The following is an 18757-nucleotide window of genomic DNA, read 5'->3' as shown; positions in this document are numbered from 1 at the left end:
TTTCTTGTAAGCTTCTCTTAGGGAAGTTTCACTTCAGCATACCAATTTTTGGTTGTTCTCCTACCAATTGCAGGGTGACTGTAATTGTGTACTCATTTGCAGTGTGAGAAAGTGCACGATGCTTGGCCTAGCCTCCTCACACTTAACACGTTACACTTTGTTTATAAATAAAATTGACATAGGTGTGTTCTCTCACGTAATGATACTGAATACCAATTGCCACCTATCAGAATTAAGAGTATATATTGAGAACTCCTAACACACAATCTTTCTAGGTTAGTGTGGTTTTACTTAATGAAAAGCTTAATGGTGTGACCTCTTAGCTGTAATGTACTGGTAAATGCAGCAGACATTCTGTGAGTGTGTAGCAGCTTTTGATGGACATCTAGAATGACTTGGAATTTTAGAGTAGGCTGTGGAACTGACCACATTTCAGATCTGTGGTTGACAGTGACTGAATATAGAGCAAGACATGACACTATTATCTCTTCCACCACTGCAGACATTAGCAAACTGTTAACACTTGGAACAGTATAGTAAATAATACACTGTTGTTGCTTATCGTTTGTGAAAATCTGAAAATTCATTTTTAAGGTTCAGTTTACTGATTTTCCTCCACTCACATTTTCTGGTTCATATCTAAATCTACAGCTACATACATATTCCACAAGCTGCCACACAGTGTGTGACGAAGGGTACCACTACCACTACTAGTTGTTTCCTTTCTTGCTCCACTCATAGATAGAGCAAGGGAAAAACAACTGTCTATACACTGATGAACCAAAACATTATGACCACCTGCTTAATGACTTGTTTCTCTGTCTTTGGAACAAAATACATCACTGATTCTGCATATCAGGGATTCGGCAGTTTGTTCTACATCTACATCCACATCCACATCCACATCCACATCTACATCCACATAGATACTCCACAAGCCAACATAAGGTGCATGGTGGAGGTACCCTGTACCACTACTTGTCATTTCCTTTCCTGTTCCATTCGAAAATAGAGCAAGGGTAAGACGACTGTCTGTACGCCTTCGTATTAGCCCTAAATTCTCATATCATATGTACTTGGCCCGTATGTGTGGTGTATGTTGGTGGGAGCAGAATTGTTTGGAAGTCACCTTCAAATGCCAGTTCTCTAAATTTTCTCAATAGTGTTTTCTGAAAAGAATGCCGCCTTCCCTCCAGGGATTCCCATTTGAGTTCCCGAAGCATCTCCGTAACACTCACATGTTGTTCAAACATACTGTTAACAACCCAGCAGCCCATCTCTGAATTGCTTCGAAGTCTTTTTTTCAATCCGACCTGGTAAGGATCCCAAACACATGAGCAGTACTCAAGAATAGGTTCCACCAGTTCCTATATGCAGCCTCCATTACAGATGAACCGCTCTTTCCTAAAATTCTCCCAATAAACCAAAGTCAACCATTTGCCTTCCCTACCACAGTTCTCACATGCTCGTTCCACCTCAAACTGCTTTGCAATGTAACACCCAGATATTTAAACAGCTTGACTGTATCAAACTGGATACTAGTAATACTGTATCTGAACATTACAGGTTTGTTCTTCCTACTCATCCTCAATGACTTACATTTTTCCACATTCAGGGCTAGCTGCCATTCATCACACCAACTGGAAAGTTTCTCTAAGTCATCTTGTAATTTCCTTCAGTCACTCAACTTTGACACTTTACTGTACATCGTGGCATCATTAGCAAACAACTGCAGACTGCTGCCCACCCTGTCTGCCAAATCATTTATGTATATAGAGAACAACAGCGGTGCCATCACGCTTTCCTGGGGCACTCCTCACAGTACCCTTGTCTCTGAAGATCACTCGCCATCAAGGACAACATACTGGGTTGTATTATTTAAGAAATCTTGGAGCCACTCACTTATCTGTGAGCTTATTCCATATGCTCATACCTTTATTAACAGCCTGCAGTGGGGTACCGTGTCAAAGGCTTTCCAGAAATATAAAAATATGGAATCTGCCTGTTGCTCTTCACCCTTCATCCATAGTTCTCAGTATATCATGTGAGAAAAGGGCAAGCTGAGTTTCGCATGAGTGATGCTTTCTAAAACCATGCTGATTTGTGGACATAAGCTGCTTAGCCTCAAGAAAGTTTATTATATTCAATCTGAGAATGTGTTCAAGGATTCTGCAGCAAACAGAAGTTATGTAATTTTGCAGGTCCGTTCTTTTACTTTTCTTGTATACTGGATTCACCTGCACTTTTTTCCAGTCACTCGGGACTTTTTGCTGGGTGAGAGATTCATGATAAGTGCAACCTTTCTAAAATAGAACTGGGATTCCATCCGGATGTGGTGATTTATTTGTTTTCAAATCTTTCAGCTGCTTCTCTGTGCCAGGTATGCTTATTTCTATGTCGTCCATACAGGAGTCTGCCCGATGGTCAAATGATGATATGTTTGTACGGTTGTTGGTAGGTTTATGGAGGTATGTGGTATTAATGTCTATACACAGACCGTGTAATTTGTGTAAATAATGGACTGGTGATTTATGTATATGGTGATAGTGCTCGATAGTGACGCAGATGGGTTCCATAGGATTTACATCAGGCAAATTTGGTCACTGAGACATCGACATTAGTTCACTATAATGTCTCTAAAACCACTGTAGCACAGTTCTGGCTCTGAGACACAGCCAGTTACGCTACTGAAAGATGACATCAAGCATGAAGGGACGCATGTGGTTTGCAACTCAGTGTGTCTTCAATTACTACCATAGTTCCCATGCCAGTGCAGGAGAATATCTCCCATAGCATACTGCTGCTCCCAGCAGCCTGCATCCATGGTGCACTGCATGTTTCAAGCCACTGTTCACCTCTGTGATGGCATTCGTAGAGAAGACCGTTGACCTAGTGCAGCAAAAATGTGATTCACCTGAAGGTCTGACATGTTTCCATTGACTGACAGTTGAATCCCGATGGTCCCGTGCCCACTGTAATCATCATTGATGATGTCGTTTGGTCAACATGTGCACATGTAGGGACGGTCTGCTGCGGAGCTCCATATTCAACGATGTACGATGGATGAACAATGTGCAATGGGCACTCCTGACAATATCCTTATCTCTGATGAACACTAGCCATCGAGGAATGCATACTGGATTCTGTTACTTCAGAAATCTTGGAGTCACTCACATGTCTGTGAACCTATTCCATATGCTCGTCCCTTCATTGACAGTCTGCAGTGGTGTACCATGTCAAATGCTTTTCAGAAATCTAGACATGTGGAATCTTCATGCTGCCCTTCATCCATAGTTTGCAGTATATCATGTAAGACAACAGCAAGCAGAGTTTCACATGAGTGATGCTTTCAAAAACCATGCTGATTCAGGGACATAAGTTCATCGGTCTCTAGGAAATTTATTACATCCAAATTCAGAACGTGTTCCAGAATTCTGCAGCAAACCAGTGTTAAGGATATTGGTCTGTAATTTTTCAGATGTGTTCTTTTACCCTTCTTACATATAGGAATCACCTGCACTTTTTTCCACTCACTACGGACATTGCACTGGGCAAGAGATTCACGATAAATGTGAGCTAAGTAAGGGGCCAATGCCATAGAGTGCTCTTTGTGAAAGTGAACAGGGATTCCTTCCAGACCTGGTGACTTATTTGTTTTCAACTCTTTCAGTTGTTTCTCTACACTAGGGATGCACTATTTCTTCTGTCTATAGGCCATTTTGCAGATAGTTTTGTTAACATTAATAATGATAAGATCGGAAATGCTGAATATTTATTTTACTTCATTCTTATAGCTGTAGTCTCTGAGGGTGACACTCCGTTTTTACCCTTACTATTATTTTTTCCTGAAAAAAAATTGTTGACATATTAAAGTTTCTTTCTCTTTTCTTATGTTCTGTTGTATTGGGGTAAATGTAAATTTGTAAGACATGTTTAATATTTATTTCTTACCTTTAATGTGCATCCTCTTGTAATGTGGATCGTATGTTTTCTGCACACTGCTTGTTCATAACTGTTCGAACTTCAGATGGCTCATTAGTCTGCATTCATCCAACTTTTGTAGGTCAATTTCCTTATTAAATCGGACAATAAGTATGGGTTTTTTTTTTAAATATCTGAAATAATCATACTATTGTACCAGTTTGTGTGAGGAAAGGCTCAAAGACTTTAACAGGTGCCACAGCTTGGATTTATTTGTACAAATCATGAAATGAGTATCAGTCAACTGTTCAGATGTTCTGAGAGAAAATGAAACTGACAAAATTAGTTCTTGCACATAGAATATCCGAGAAAGTTGTCCTTTGTTTCTGTGGTTGCACTGGACGTGCTGTGACCATTGCTTGCAGGAACAGTTAATGCTGAACTGTATGTGACAATTTGTCTGCTACGAGTCATTAACGAAATTGTGAAAAACAGGGAAAGGCAGGTAATTATTTATCGTGACAGTGCCAGCTGTCATTCGGCATGTCAAAAAGTTGGTTCTTTGACAGAGAAAAATGCAGAATGATTGTCTCTTTTGCCCTGATTAGTCTGGTTTATCACCTTAAGACTCCTCCTTGTTGGATCTGGTTAAAAAAAAAAAAAGCAGGGATGGTGATTTTCATCACTATGAGAAGCTGTACAATCCTTCTAGCCTTGTTGATGTACCAGTATCAACATTGCAGTGGAAAAAATTGTCCAGATTTGGTTTGAATATGTGTAGAAATGTATAAATTTTGAAGGCAAATGTTCTGAGAAACCATAAAATGATTTGTACTGAAAAGTGTTTCCCTTTCATTGTTTTTGCAAGTACTTGTAAGTATCTCCTCATAATGGCATTAATTTATTATGCTTTGATGTGTACGCCATGATCAGCTGACATGCAGGTGTCACTTGGATACGGACTGACCCGTTTCCAGAATGTTAAGAATTTCATGAAGGAGGAGGCTATCATGAAATGAGTAAACCATATCTGGTTTGAGTACATTTTATAAATTTTAAGACAGTGGTTTATATTATGTCAGACCACCTCAGATGTGGACAGTCTGATTCACTCAATGGATGGTCTTCCGGTGAAGGCACTTATACGCTAATTCTAGCCTTAGGGGTTCACACGTTATTGGATCTCAGTTATCCTATTTTATGAGGCCATTGGCATGAAGTGAAAGAATCTTAATTCTGTAAATCATTCAGTTGCCAGAACTGTGATGTGACTACGACATCTGATTTGGGTTGAATGAGGATTGTGAAACAGTTTCTATCATTAAAGACACAGCAGTTGACGAATTTACTTTACTGTGAATTATTCAGGCATTACTGCAGTATTTTTAAGTTAGTTTGAATAATACAGTGGAAAACTAGAGGATGTAATAATGACAGTATTGTGAAAAGGATAGATTGCTACCCGTCACATAGTGGAAACGTTGAGTCTCAAACAGGCACAACAAACTTATTACTGGACACATTTGCACATGGTGGGGTTTGGAAGGCAACATGTAGAACGCAGGAAAGAAGAGAGAGAAAAGGATGGAGACTGGGTAATGTAGTCTTGTAATGCTCCTCTTCTTTCCTGTGTTCTACATTCCATCTTCCAAACTGCACTGCATGCTCATGTGTTACTAGTCTGTCGGTTGTACCTGTCTGCGACTCAACATCTCTGCTATATGGTGAGTAGCAATCTATCTTTTTCACAGTATTAGTTTGAATAAATTGTGACATAGGCATTTATGTTCTGTAGCAATAGACCAGGGTTAATTTTGTCCTCATCTGACCACTTCAAAATTTTACTGTTGATCTTCAGAAATTTTTATCTGATGAAATTTATTTATTTTACCTTTTTATTTTACTGACACTGTATTTGCTGAAATATAAACAGTGAAGAGAAGGCACACAGCAGAACTGGGCGTGTTAATGAAATGCAGTTCTTTGGGCTCATTTCTCAATTATGAAGCATAAATAATGTGGTACTGGGTAAGTTTCAGGAGTAAAGATTACCAGTTGCTGTATAGTCAAGGCGCTGTGGTGTTGCACAGAAGCAACTTTGAAAAGGTTACTGAGCTCTTGCTATTGGACAATGTCCTGGAAAACTATTGTGCCCCACCCACACACACACACACACACACACACACACACACACACACACACTTCCCTGCATTATTCGAACTGACAGTGTTTTCCCTGCAGGGGAAGATTATTTTAGTAATAGCTTCATTTGTTTTACCATCTCATACATGTACTGTATATACTTTACTTTGACTAATATGTAAATTGTTGTTGATTAACCTGAATGTGAGGGAGCAACATTAACTTCTTTTATGATATTAACACAAATTTAACTTTTTTTCAGTGAGTGCTGCTCCCAAGGAATTTCAAGCTCAGAGCCCTAACACGGCTGTGAAAATTTCCAAAAATAAGAGGAAGAAAATGAAGAAAAAAGCTCGAAGGCAGGCAGAATTGGAGAGGGAAATAGAAAAGTATGAATTAATAGAAAACAAGTCTGTTGACAAGAGTGCTGGATATGTTGAACTGGAGGGTGATAGCAATGGGCATAGTGCTAATGAATGTGAAGAAGAACTAACTGCAATTCAGGAGACATCTGTGGACGATGTTGTTACGAGTTTGTCACAGTTGACTCTCGAAGATAGGATATCACCAGCTCGGTCAAATATTATGATAGTGGAAGACTGTGCTATTCTTGATCCCAGGCGAGCTGTTGTCACAGAGGTACCATGTCCTGAACCTCAGGTGAAACAGCCTTCGTATCCTGAGGAGCCCTCGAACTTGACAGCTGAGAAGCCGGTGGAAGGGTGTGCTGATCAGAAGACAAGTAAGTTCTCTCTTCTAGATATCAGCATTATGATACATAGTGTAACTACTCTGGAAAAATGTGCAACTTATTATTATTATCATCATCATCATCATAAATAATTCTGGCCATATTGCCTTTCAATGTTGGCATATTGCTCGGAAAATTTCAGCGTAAATGTTACCAATTGTTATATCATTGTACTCATCTCTTCAAGAGCTTTCAGATGGCATTAGAATCTTTATTGCTCCATTAAAAAACCACACTTGCTTCAGCTTGGTTCATACACGAGTCAAGAGGATTAAATGTATGACAAAATTATACCTCCTCATGCTTCCATTTGCCACTAACAAATTGTTACTCAAAGATAATGAACTGAAAAATATGGACAGCCCACTGCTAGGAAATGAGATTCAAATGAACATTTGCCCACTGTCATTGTATTTTGACAGCACAATGAATAATATCAGTTTTGGTGTTGCAGAAAAGATCAAAGGCTGATGCACGGCTTGGGTATTTCATACCCTGGAGTGCTAGTTTTCCGACTGTAAATTAGAGCAATATTTTAAATGTAAAAGGGAGAAAATGTCCTCAAAATTACATAATTTTATTTCCAAATTGTGTCTACTTTTTACGTAACTTTTGTTTGTTCGAAATATTGTTGCTATAGATTTGCATAAGGCCCTTCTATTTCAGATGGCACTGATACATACTGCTTTGAATATTTTTATACCTCTCAAAAGGAGAGAGTTTTTATCAAAACAGTAAATAAAAGTTTCACGAATAAAAAAAATTAACTGTTAAGATCCAGTATCTCTTTGAACCCTTATATATGGATAAAAATAAAATCTGGAGGTGAGCACATACCCTGGGATATGAACACTGCTCCCTTCTCATAAAAAAAATGGAGGCTCAATATTTTCTAGGATTTTCTAGCAGATACCATGGTATGCTAACTCTGGATCATGTCAAAGGTCCTAGGTAGTGATGTCCTTGAACATCATTGTACCTACAGAGATCTCATGTCCTTACCTTTGAATGCAAAGGTGGGCTACCTCTCAAGGCTCTCTGATTATTGAACGTTTCTTTATGCGAAGCTGTCGCCAACAACTTGCATAAAAGCAAGCTGTAACATTACATATTAAAACAGTTTGCCACCCTAATTAGGCATTCTTGTGTGAAGCAAAATGATAAAGCAGGAGGCAGTGCTAAGGTGAACCTAATCTTCCTTGACACATCCACTAAACTCTTTCCTTATATCTGTTCACACTACAACACAGTTATCTAACCTTGCAGATAAATGTGCTTCTAACTAGTAAGTCAGATAAGCAAATGGCCAATGAGATAGTAAACAGCAATATATTTCTCTCAAGAACACATACCTTAAATGAACTAGATGCAACAGTTTATAAAACCATATACCAACACACATGAAACTAGTAGCAGTACTGAACTGGGAAAAGCTTGAAATGATTCTGAATTTAAATCAGGGGTGTGCTAATGATCATACTCAGTTACTTCATTGCTTAGCACAGGGTCTCTATGCCTATGCACTGTACATTAACCAACTTGCATTAGAATAGATAACACAGTAAATGGCTCTTTCCTAAACTCAATTTGAAGCAATTAAACAGAATGCAAATCTAACTACACTGGTTCTGAAGGAGCCTTTGCATTGCTTCATTAACTAAGTAGCCTAGTACATGAGGACCCTTAAACTTTCATGGTTTGAAGAACCATGCTCGTTAAGAAAACCACACCAGTATGTATGAGAAATTGTAAGTATTCTTATTATTAATTAAGCAAGCATAACAAACTATAACTCTTTAAATAACAATTTTCTTTCATAAGCAGTCTTTTGACCTAATCAAAAGTGTAATTGCCTGCGCAAATGACAACACAACATTAAATTGAAGTTCAACCACTTTCTCATAATAAATTAGGACATGTGGAATTAAATTCATTATGATAGGATTTCTGTCCAGGTTTGTGATTTGGTAGAATCATGGGTGTAAGATAGTTTTTCTGGTAACACCATGATTATTATTAAAATAAACAAAATTTTGCAAATACCTGGTCCATTTACAGAGTGCCAAATATAAACAATTTAGTGGAAGGCTGGTGGGACTGGTGGCATAATTTTGCAGTGGCTATTAACCTAGCAGTGATGCAATCATAGCAATGCTGTTGGACTCGGCCTGTTACATATCTTCTTGGTGTCGGAATTATATTTATAGGGCCAGAAACTGTGCCCATATAATATCACCAAACGCAGCATCCAAGGCCCATAACTACTGCCCTTAAGCTCTTCTCGCCTCAAAACTCAAGGAATATGAGCCACAATGATCCGCTACTGCTAGCTAGAAGTTAACCACAGCTCTGCTCAGCCCAGACTCCTTGCTCATCACGAAGGACGAGTTGCCACTTGCGCACCAGCCACACCTTTTCCACTCCGCCACGCTACTTCTGTAGCTTGCAGGGCTTCACCACGTCTTTTACAGTTAACTGTATGTTCCTAAATTATGGACCAAGTCATTTATAGTATATTATATAACAATCACTTCAGTACTTATTTAAATTCACAAGCACAATTTAAACAACATCGTTCAAAAGTTCATGTAACTGAAATATGTAAGCATAGTAGAAGAATTTCCTTGCTAGATACAACACACTATATAAGGAACACTACAAACTGACATAGAATTATTGATGCAGATACAAAATAAGTCAAAAATACGTGAACAAAATCTCTCTGCATTGACATTCCTATCGTAGCACATCATTTATCATGATGAAGATAACTGTCAATACATTGTATACACTTATCAAATAAGTAATCAAATTATTAATCACACCTCCTAATGTTTTACCTAAAAAAAGGCAAATAAAGGTATTCCCGTTATCAGGATATCATCAGATACGTTAAAAAAAAAAATATTAAATGGAAAAGAAGTCATGACCAAGAATCGAACACAGACCAGCAGTTTGGTAGTCTAATGTCTTGTAAACCCGACCACTGACCTCACTCTGCTAGACTCATAGAATGACAGGTACTCTAGCTACAGAATGAAAACACAGAAACATTATTAACTCTTAACATTATCGATTTTGGACTGTATATTACGTTTATCAATAAAAAAAATCTTTGTTTTTAGACAATCTTTCAATGTATGTGTAGCATTGAAATAAGGTTTCCTTTCATCAACTTTGATTTTCTAAAAACTAGGGAGTGTCTAGCATTGAAAATAAAGTTTTCTATCATCAACTTCGATTTTTTTTAAAACTAGGCAGTGTCTAGCAAAAAGCGAAAACACTTTCTTTTTATTTTCATTATAGACCATCCTTGCAAAACTTGATCAAAATCTGTGACCCACAAGTCAGACCCTCCCCTTGTTAGATGCTCTTCAAATTTTTTAGGAAGAAAATGGGAATTTTTATCTAGATAGGAGATACATTGGCTGTCTGAGGTGTCAAAGCAGATCGTCCTTCATGTTTTGAGAGGGCTGGAGTCTTGCATAAACCAACTTGCACAAGTTCGGATTCAATAATGCTATCAAGTCTTGAAATCAGTATTTTTCTGGTCAGGTCTCTCAACTTAAATGTGCCAGTAAGTATTCTGAATCTGTATTCCAAAAATACTTACTCTTATCAAACAGTCAAAGTTGTCATTGATTCAGTGCAATAGACAGACATTGGTTTTAGTGAAGATGTTCTGTTGCTGGTAAGTGATTCAGAAACTCCATATCCACCTTTCTTGTACAGAAGGAGGAGAAGAGAGGACAAGGGCGTATCTGATTGTTGAATGATTCCATTTCGCATCGTGTCCATGACCTTGTCACTCAATTGGGACATTCTGTGTGATCTGTACTGTGAATGCAGTGTTCCACTTTGCTTCATGTAGTTTGCTTTACCTGCACTCCATATTTGTAGTCATCCAAAAGCTGGCACAGAAAAGCCAGTACTTCATCTTGGTCAGACCAGTACTTACGGGTAGATAGATAATTGCTTGCTGTGGAGTGCTGGAGTATTGCACACTTAAGAGTGAATTATGACTGCCATGGCAGTGTGTCATGTACTTTCACCTTGGCTACTTGTGATACTTATGGCCATTGAACAGTTTTAAATAAGTGTGGTGTTGAATGAAACTTATTTATTGAAATGGAATATAGTTTCCCTGTTGGTGAATAACTGATCAGATCAATCACTCTTCAGGAGCTTGTTGAGCTGATTTGTGATGCTGGAGCCCTTGTTTTTTCACGGTCTATAATGGCTTTTAATGCCTGCAAGAAATTCCATTGGTAAATGACATAAATACATCCTAGAATAACAGAAGCACCTAAGGACTGTAGTCCTTGCCAATCATCTGGACAAAACAGGCTCTAGTTGGTTCTTCATGTTTTCCATTCTTTGTAATTTCCAGCATGTTGCCAAATGTTGTCCATAGATACTTCTATCTGTCCCGGTAATCATTCCAGAATTTCCATACAACTGTATTACAATTTATTTTTATGTTCAGTGGAACGTGAAAAAAAGTGTAAGACAAATGTATAAATTAAATAGATAGAAAAACCCATACAAATGTGGTACCCACAATCAACTCGGAGAGAGAAGGAAGAAAAAGGAGGAGAGGGATGCATGCACCTGTCCAACTAGACCATTAAAGCTGGTCGCTTCATTTGGTTTTTTGGTTATGGCTGTTGGACAGTCTTTGTCCTGCATGTCGCCTACATTCACTTTCCTGACACGAATGTTACTGCTGTGACAGTTGATTTCTTGTGGATTGTCAGACAATCTTTTCCTTTCTCCGCAGATATACATGGTGTGTCTAAGACTTCTATGGCTAAAAACACTAACACTGTATCCTCTTGCCTTATAAATGTCTGTTATTCTCTCAAGCATTCTATTTTGGCAATTGAGTTGAGTGTACATGACTTACGTGGAAGTGTGGCATTTGTCCGACATCTGCGGTGGTAGCCTGAGTTGGCAGGGCCCAGTCTCGAAGGGAAACCTACCTGGATGTAGAGAGAGGGCGAAAGATTAATCCATCTGTTCTGGAAAGACTTGGTATTTCATGTCATCAGTGTTCATGACCATCATAAACACTTGAGTCTCATCTCGTACTGTTTATGGTATTAGGAATGGGAAAGTTTTGTCAGTCTTTGTTTACAAATTAATAAAGGCAGGAAGTGCAAATTGAATCTATGATCTGCACAATGTTAGTTGGAGATGCTTCATTCTGAACAGTTTAATGATTGTGTCAGTATTGTATGAAAAATCATTCTGCCTTATGACAAACAAAGAATAAATAAAAACAGTGTTACGCTGTACCAATAAGTGGATGTGTATACTGACTCTACTGAGGACCACACAGTGCTGAGTGGCCACTGACCCATCCCATGCTAATGTGTCACATACAGGGAGCAGTCTAGACACACACATCATGGGGGGGGGGGGGGGGTGTCCATTCAGCTAGCTAACTGCGGTGATGGATAATCGAATATTTTGAGGAATTATTGAACTCTGTCAAGGAATTACAAACAAATGAAGACAGAAAAACATGAACAACAAATTTTAATGCTTGTTTGAATGAAATACTTGAAAGTACGTGACTTCTGCCTGTACACTTTGCAAAGCTGCTGTGGAAGACTATACACAAAGCCAAGTTTGTTGAAAAAATCAGCAAGCTGTTGCACAAAAGAAATTTTATTTCTTTACTAGTTTCAGGCACCTAGTGCACTTCAGTGCAAGATTATAATTACTGCATTTTGTATTTCAATATAACTGTCATCAAGGAGTGTGACTGAATGAAATTTAAAATGTTGATTCGACACCATAAGTGCTAGTCAAGCCACAGTCACTAAAACAATGAAATTTTTAAAAGGTTACATAACTAGTTTTGACACTTTCAAATGTAATCACAAACCTGGAAAACTGCATTAATAATTGAAACGACACTTCTTTCAAATATTACAAAAAATACAACAAAACCAATAAACTGAATCAAAGGCAGCAGAAACAGGTCACAAGATGTCATAACAATTTTTGGTTGATCCATTATTTCATATCTTAATGCAGTATAGATGAAATCTGCATCAGTATGAAAGGTATTGGATACTCTTGCATTACATGCTGCAGTGATGCAACAATCATTTTGCAAACAAAGGCTCACATGTCTGAAAATGAAAAAAAAACACATGCATTTAACTAACATCATGGTGAAAACTACCATGAGATAATTAGTTATCATTGCCTCACCATAGTCTTATAATGTGCCGCAAGCCCAAAACTGAAATGACTGATCAACCAGAAATTGTCATGATGTCTTGTGACCTGTTTCTGCTACCTTTGCTTCAGTTTACTGGTTTTCGTGTATTTCTCATAAGATTTTAAAGAAATGTGGTTGCAGTTATTAATGAAGTTTCCATATTTGTGATTACATTTGCAAATGACAACTCAGTGCATCAAAACTTGTTATGTAACCTTTTAAAAATTTCATTGTTTCAGTGACTGCCACTTGACCACCATTTGTGGTGTCAAACATTTTAAATTACTGCATTATTTCCGCGTGTCAAAAATAAGCAGGTGTATGCAGCGTGTTAAGATAGTCATGTTGATCATAGTGCATGATGTACAATTGTGATATAAGGAAACTGAATGACAAGTGGAGACGTCATGCCAGATGCCACGTTCTATGCTGTGTAGGAAGTAATGAAAGAAAGAACATCGGTGAACTGAAGCTGAACTTGCCAACACATTATGCAGTTAGGCAGTTATATGAGGTAACAGGTGTAGGATATTAGCTCAGTAAACTGAAAAACTAAACTAAGTACCAGGAGAGAAGAACCTTAAGCAACTTCTGAATACATCATTTCTCGTTCTGCAGTTACATGGGCTCTACCATAGTAATCACAATTATATTTTATCTCTGTAAATATTGTAAGTGTCATAGAGGCTGTTTTAAATACACTTACGGAAAAAAAAAATCACAACAAGATGTTGTGCAACATAAACAGAAGTTGGTATGTATGTTTATACATCTGAAAGATGATGTCTATTAAGATTTCACACAAGTCGCATAAGAATAGCACTGGTTGCGCAACGATACGTTTGAGAATAGACATGGTGAGTTGGTATTAGTCAAGAATGTCTTTAATGCAGCAGATACCATTATCAACACCTCACTGAGTTTGAACTAGGTCATGTAACAGGGCTATGAGAAGCTGGATGTTCCTTCTGTGATACTGCAAGAAGATAGGACTGTGGATGGTCATGTGGCACTACAGAGAGATAAGGTGATCGTGTGCGGTGTATGGCACTTGTGCATCGTACTGCATATGCAGTAGTAGTGGCATCACAGTGACACAACGAACTGTTACAAATCTGTTACTTGAAGGACTGCTCTGTGCCAGATGCCCTGTAATGTGCATTCCACCGACCCCAAACCATCACCATTTGTGACTTCAGTGGTGTCACGTGAGAGCTCGTTGGAGGGCAGGGTGGAGGTCTGTTGTGTTTTCTGATGAAAGCTGGTTCTGCCTCGGTGCCAGTGGTTGCTGTGTGTTGGTTAGGAGCAGGCCAGTTGATGGCGTGCAACCAGTCTGTCTGCAAGCTATACACACTGGATCTACACCTGGAGTTTTGATCCAGGATGTGATTTTATATGACAGCAGGAGCACCCTCGTGGTTATCTCGTGCACCCTGACTGCAAACATGTACGTCAATTTAGTGATTCTACCTGTCATGCTGCCATTCATGAACAGCATTCCATGGGGTGTTTTCCAACAGGATAACACTCATTCACATACTACTATTGTAACCCAATATACTCCACAGAGTGTCTACATAATGCCTTGGCATGCTCACCTATCTCCAGTCGACATGTGGGATATCATTGGACGACGACTCCAATGTCATCCACAAATGGCATTAACCATCCCTGTACAGACCAACCGAGTGCAACAGGCATGGAACTCCATCTCACAAGCTCACATCTGTCACCTGTGCAACACAATGAATGCACGTTTGCATACTTACGTTCAACGTTCTGGTGGTTACACAGGTTTTTAATGTGCCAGCATTTTACATTTACAATGGCTTATCTCGCGCTTATGTCAACGTGTGATCTTGCAATGTTAATTACTTAAATACATTGCCTAGACAAGTGTATTTCAGAAGTTTTGTAATTGTACATTAATTACCCTTTGGTGAACTTTTTTTTTTCCTTCAGTGCATGTCTTCAAGACAATGGGTGACAATTGGTGTGGGGAAGAAATGTGTTAGGAGAACGATCATAAATCAGTGCCCAGATAGGGATGTAGTGAGATACTATCCTACTCAAAGAAAATTGAGACACAGTGAAGAGAATCTGTGATAGATCCCGTATGCCTCCTAAGCACAGCACCTAAGTGTTACTTTTAACATTTATTCATTTCAGGTGCCAGAACTGTAATAAGGGTAGGAAGTGTGAATTTACTGTAAAGTAAATGTGCAGCTCTTCCAGGTAATGGAATTGTAATCATGATAGGGAACATTCATCTTTGTTAAACAGTTAGGTATTCCTTTCAGAAAATGAAACAGAACCTGTGTAAAATTTATGTAAAAAAATTTTCCCCCAGGGGGTGGGGGGAGGCAGGTGTCGCATATGTGGAAATGCAACACCTAAAACACAATGACTGTAGCCAGAGTCTATGCTTACACAATACAAAGAGAATGCCACAGGAAGGGCTTTGGGCAGACACATACTTGGCTGTGGTCTCATGTGAGACAGTGCCACTGGGCATTGGCTAAATGTGGATGTATGAAATGGGTGACATGGCTGCTGTGATATACAGGGTGTAACAAGAAATCATGCCCAAACTTTCAGGAAACATTCATCGCACAGAGAGGAAGAAAATATGTTATCTGAACATTGGTACAGAAATGTTTTGTTTCCATGTTAAGAGCTTATTTTCTACTTCTCTTCATAATCGCATTAATCACGGCAAACACATAGAGACAAGAAGTACCAGCATTATATGAAATGTTCAACATACAGTGTTACAGTGTGAAACACTTTCCTAAATGAAATGTTCAAACTGCGCTCCATTAGCAAGGATATAAGCATAAACCTGCCATTGTATAGAATCCCTGATGCTCTGATGTATTCTTGGAGAATTACATACAGTTTCACAGCCTTCCACAGTATGGGCTCGTAGACACTGTCTACGGTGTACTGGCATTCCATACACGAGCTTTCAATTGCCCCCATAAATAAGAGTTTTAGTTGATTTAGGTCTGAAGAGCACAGTGGCCAAGAAATTTGTTCACTTCTAACTACCCATCTGTCATGGAATCTTTCATTTAGAAGCCTACGAACATTAGCACTGAAATGAGGCACTCCATCGTGCATGAAGTACATGTTTTGTCACACACTTAAAGGAACATGTTCAAGCAGGAGAGATAGAATATTCTCTTAGAAAGCAAGGTAAGTTCTCCGTTCAGCCTGGGTGGAAGAACATAAGGCCCTAACAAACAGTCACCAACAACACCGGCCCAAACATCAACAGAAAATCTTTATTCATGACATGATTTTCCTGGGATAAATCAGCACATCCTAGACCAATGCGATGTTAGGTTGATGCATGTATCTTTACTAATGCAGCACTATGCCTCGAAGCACGATATCGGTCGACTTACCTCCATGTCAGATGATGGTAATGCCTTCATCCATCAGGGCAACAAACAGCCATTCAGTATTGCTTGGTGGTGTCCACAGACTATTGTTTAATACAATTACCTTCTGCATGAAATCCATTGGAACTTCTCAGACTGGTTACAGTGTCTTGGCTTCACACATCTCATGGTCATACGTGAGTAAAAGTATAAATACTTGATAAAAGATCCTGAGAGTCAGATCTATTTTGCACTGTAGCTGCTCACTAATCTAGTTTTGTATACTGCCATTTTGCATCATCGATTAGTAGTAGCTTCTTTTCTGGCGCAATGTACATAAACAAATGCTTTGTTATGTCAACTTTCAGGGGCAGTGGTGGTATTCTGTACAAGTTAAATACCTTATCTTCTACTAAAAGGATGTTTAAACACACAGCTTAAGATGTTCTCAGTAATGAAAACATCCAGGTCAGTACTTCTGATCAGTTGGTAATGTAAGGGCTACAGGGAATGTATTGTCCTTAATGCCGTTTTTGATCAGTTCTAAGAACTTTACAATCTGAACTGGGTTCATCAGATGAGGTTATAGATTACACTTCTGACCACTTACCACTGCCAGTATCGACATACCCTATTCCCAATCTAATTCATTGGAAATACTTGTAAGCTGTCTAAGTTGTTCATTAACAGTGACAAAATTTGCCTTTCTTTTCCACAATCTGTTGTGGTACCATTTTCATATTCTGCTGTGTATCAGCTCATTTATTTTTGTGGTGCCAGACACTTTGGACACTAGAATGTTGGGGCTGGAGGTTGCCCCCAACATTGATAGAGGGATCAGCTGGTTGAAGATCAGAAAAAAGTGCTACTTCCTTGCCTGGATATGGGTTGTAAAGGTGGTGGTGATGGGAACCACTCTGCAAACCATTAATGCATGTTCACAATAGTACTTTACCCATTTTGATAGAGGGACTGGATTGCAGTAGGTGGGTGACTATTGCCCTTGAGTGATGTAAATGGCTGCCAGCACACCATGCTCCAGTGTCGGCAACTGCTGGCTCGGGACACAGCATGCCATAGCAGCAACGGGCATGAGCGTCAAGGAAGCTGCCGTGTATGTGTGTCAGGTGTACCTGGCCAGTAGATGGTGATCAGCAACAATGAAGGTCCTCAGGAACTAGTGAACAGCAACAGAAGTACTGGGCAGCCCCAGTCCAGGCTGAAATACGAGGTGTGGCTAGAAAAAAACCGGACTAGTACTGGTGAAACAATAAAACGAATGCAATAAGGCTGAAAGTCGCGTGGCCTGTCACGTGACTCTCGCTCCGCCTACTGCTCGAGTTTCATCTGCCTCCTGCACTCAGTCTGCCCGTGGCGTCTGTTTTAAATAGTTGACGTTTTGTCTGTGCGTCGGAAAATGTTGAGTGTACAGAAAGAACAGCGTGTTAACATCAAATTTTGTTTCAAACTAGGAAAATCTGCAAGTGAAACGTTTGTAATGTTACAACAAGTGTACGGCGATGATTGTTTATCGCGAACACAAGTGTTTGAGTGGTTTAAACGATTTAAAGATGGCCGCGAAGACACCAGTGATGACACTCGCACTGGCAGACCATTGTCAGCAAAAACTGATGCAAACATTGGAAAAATCGGTAAACCTGTTCGACACTTTCCTTGTCAACTCCTGTTAACTCAGACACTGCTCTGATTGTTAAACGGCGATCTTGTCGAACAAGTTTACCGATTTTTTCAATGTTTGCATCAGTTTTTGCTGACAATGGTCTGCCAGTGCGAGTGTCATCACTGGTGTCTTCGCGGCCGTCTTTAAATCGTTTAAACCACTCAAACACTTGTGTTCGCGATAAACAGTCATCGCCGTACACTTGTTGTAACATTACAAACGTTTCACTTGCAGATTTAACTAGTTTGAAACAAAATTTGATGTTAACATGCTGTTCTTTCTGTACACTCAACATTTTCCGACGCACAGACAAAACGTCACCTACTTAAAACAGACGCCACGGGCAGACTGAGTGCAGGAGGCAGATGAAACTCGAGCAGTAGGCGGAGCGAGAGTCACGTGACAGGCCACGCGACTTTCAGCCTTATTGCATTCGTTTTATTGTTTCACCAGTACTAGTCTGGTTTTTTTCTAGCCACACCTCGTATGCAACCCACCAGGGAGGAGGTCACCAGCAGAAGATAGTCGCTTGGCACGTGACCCAGCTGTGCAAAGGCACCAAGTTGTCTTCACATAGTCCCGAGTTCAGGCAGATGCCTGCGGTTACTGGAGATGAAGTCCTTGGGAGGTGAATAGATGTT

The 18757-nt window shown here is 39.3% G+C and overlaps 1 protein-coding gene across 2 annotated transcripts in view; it reads left to right on the top strand.

The window, feature by feature from the left end:
- LOC126248976 (SRSF protein kinase 3) overlaps window positions 1-18757 on the top strand; it is a 425825-nt gene that overhangs the window by 282264 nt on the left and 124804 nt on the right. For both annotated transcript variants that reach the window (XM_049950532.1, XM_049950531.1), the window contains exon 8: window positions 6326-6805. In XM_049950532.1, coding sequence (XP_049806489.1) covers window positions 6326-6805 — 480 coding nt within the window. The remainder of the gene's footprint in view (window positions 1-6325; window positions 6806-18757) is intronic.

The sequence above is a fragment of the Schistocerca nitens genome, chromosome 3, assembly GCF_023898315.1.
Source record: "Schistocerca nitens isolate TAMUIC-IGC-003100 chromosome 3, iqSchNite1.1, whole genome shotgun sequence".
NCBI classification, from domain to species: Eukaryota; Metazoa; Arthropoda; class Insecta; order Orthoptera; family Acrididae; genus Schistocerca; species Schistocerca nitens.
Note: the sequence above shows the minus strand (reverse complement) of the source record. Positions and strands in the feature narration are given on the sequence as shown.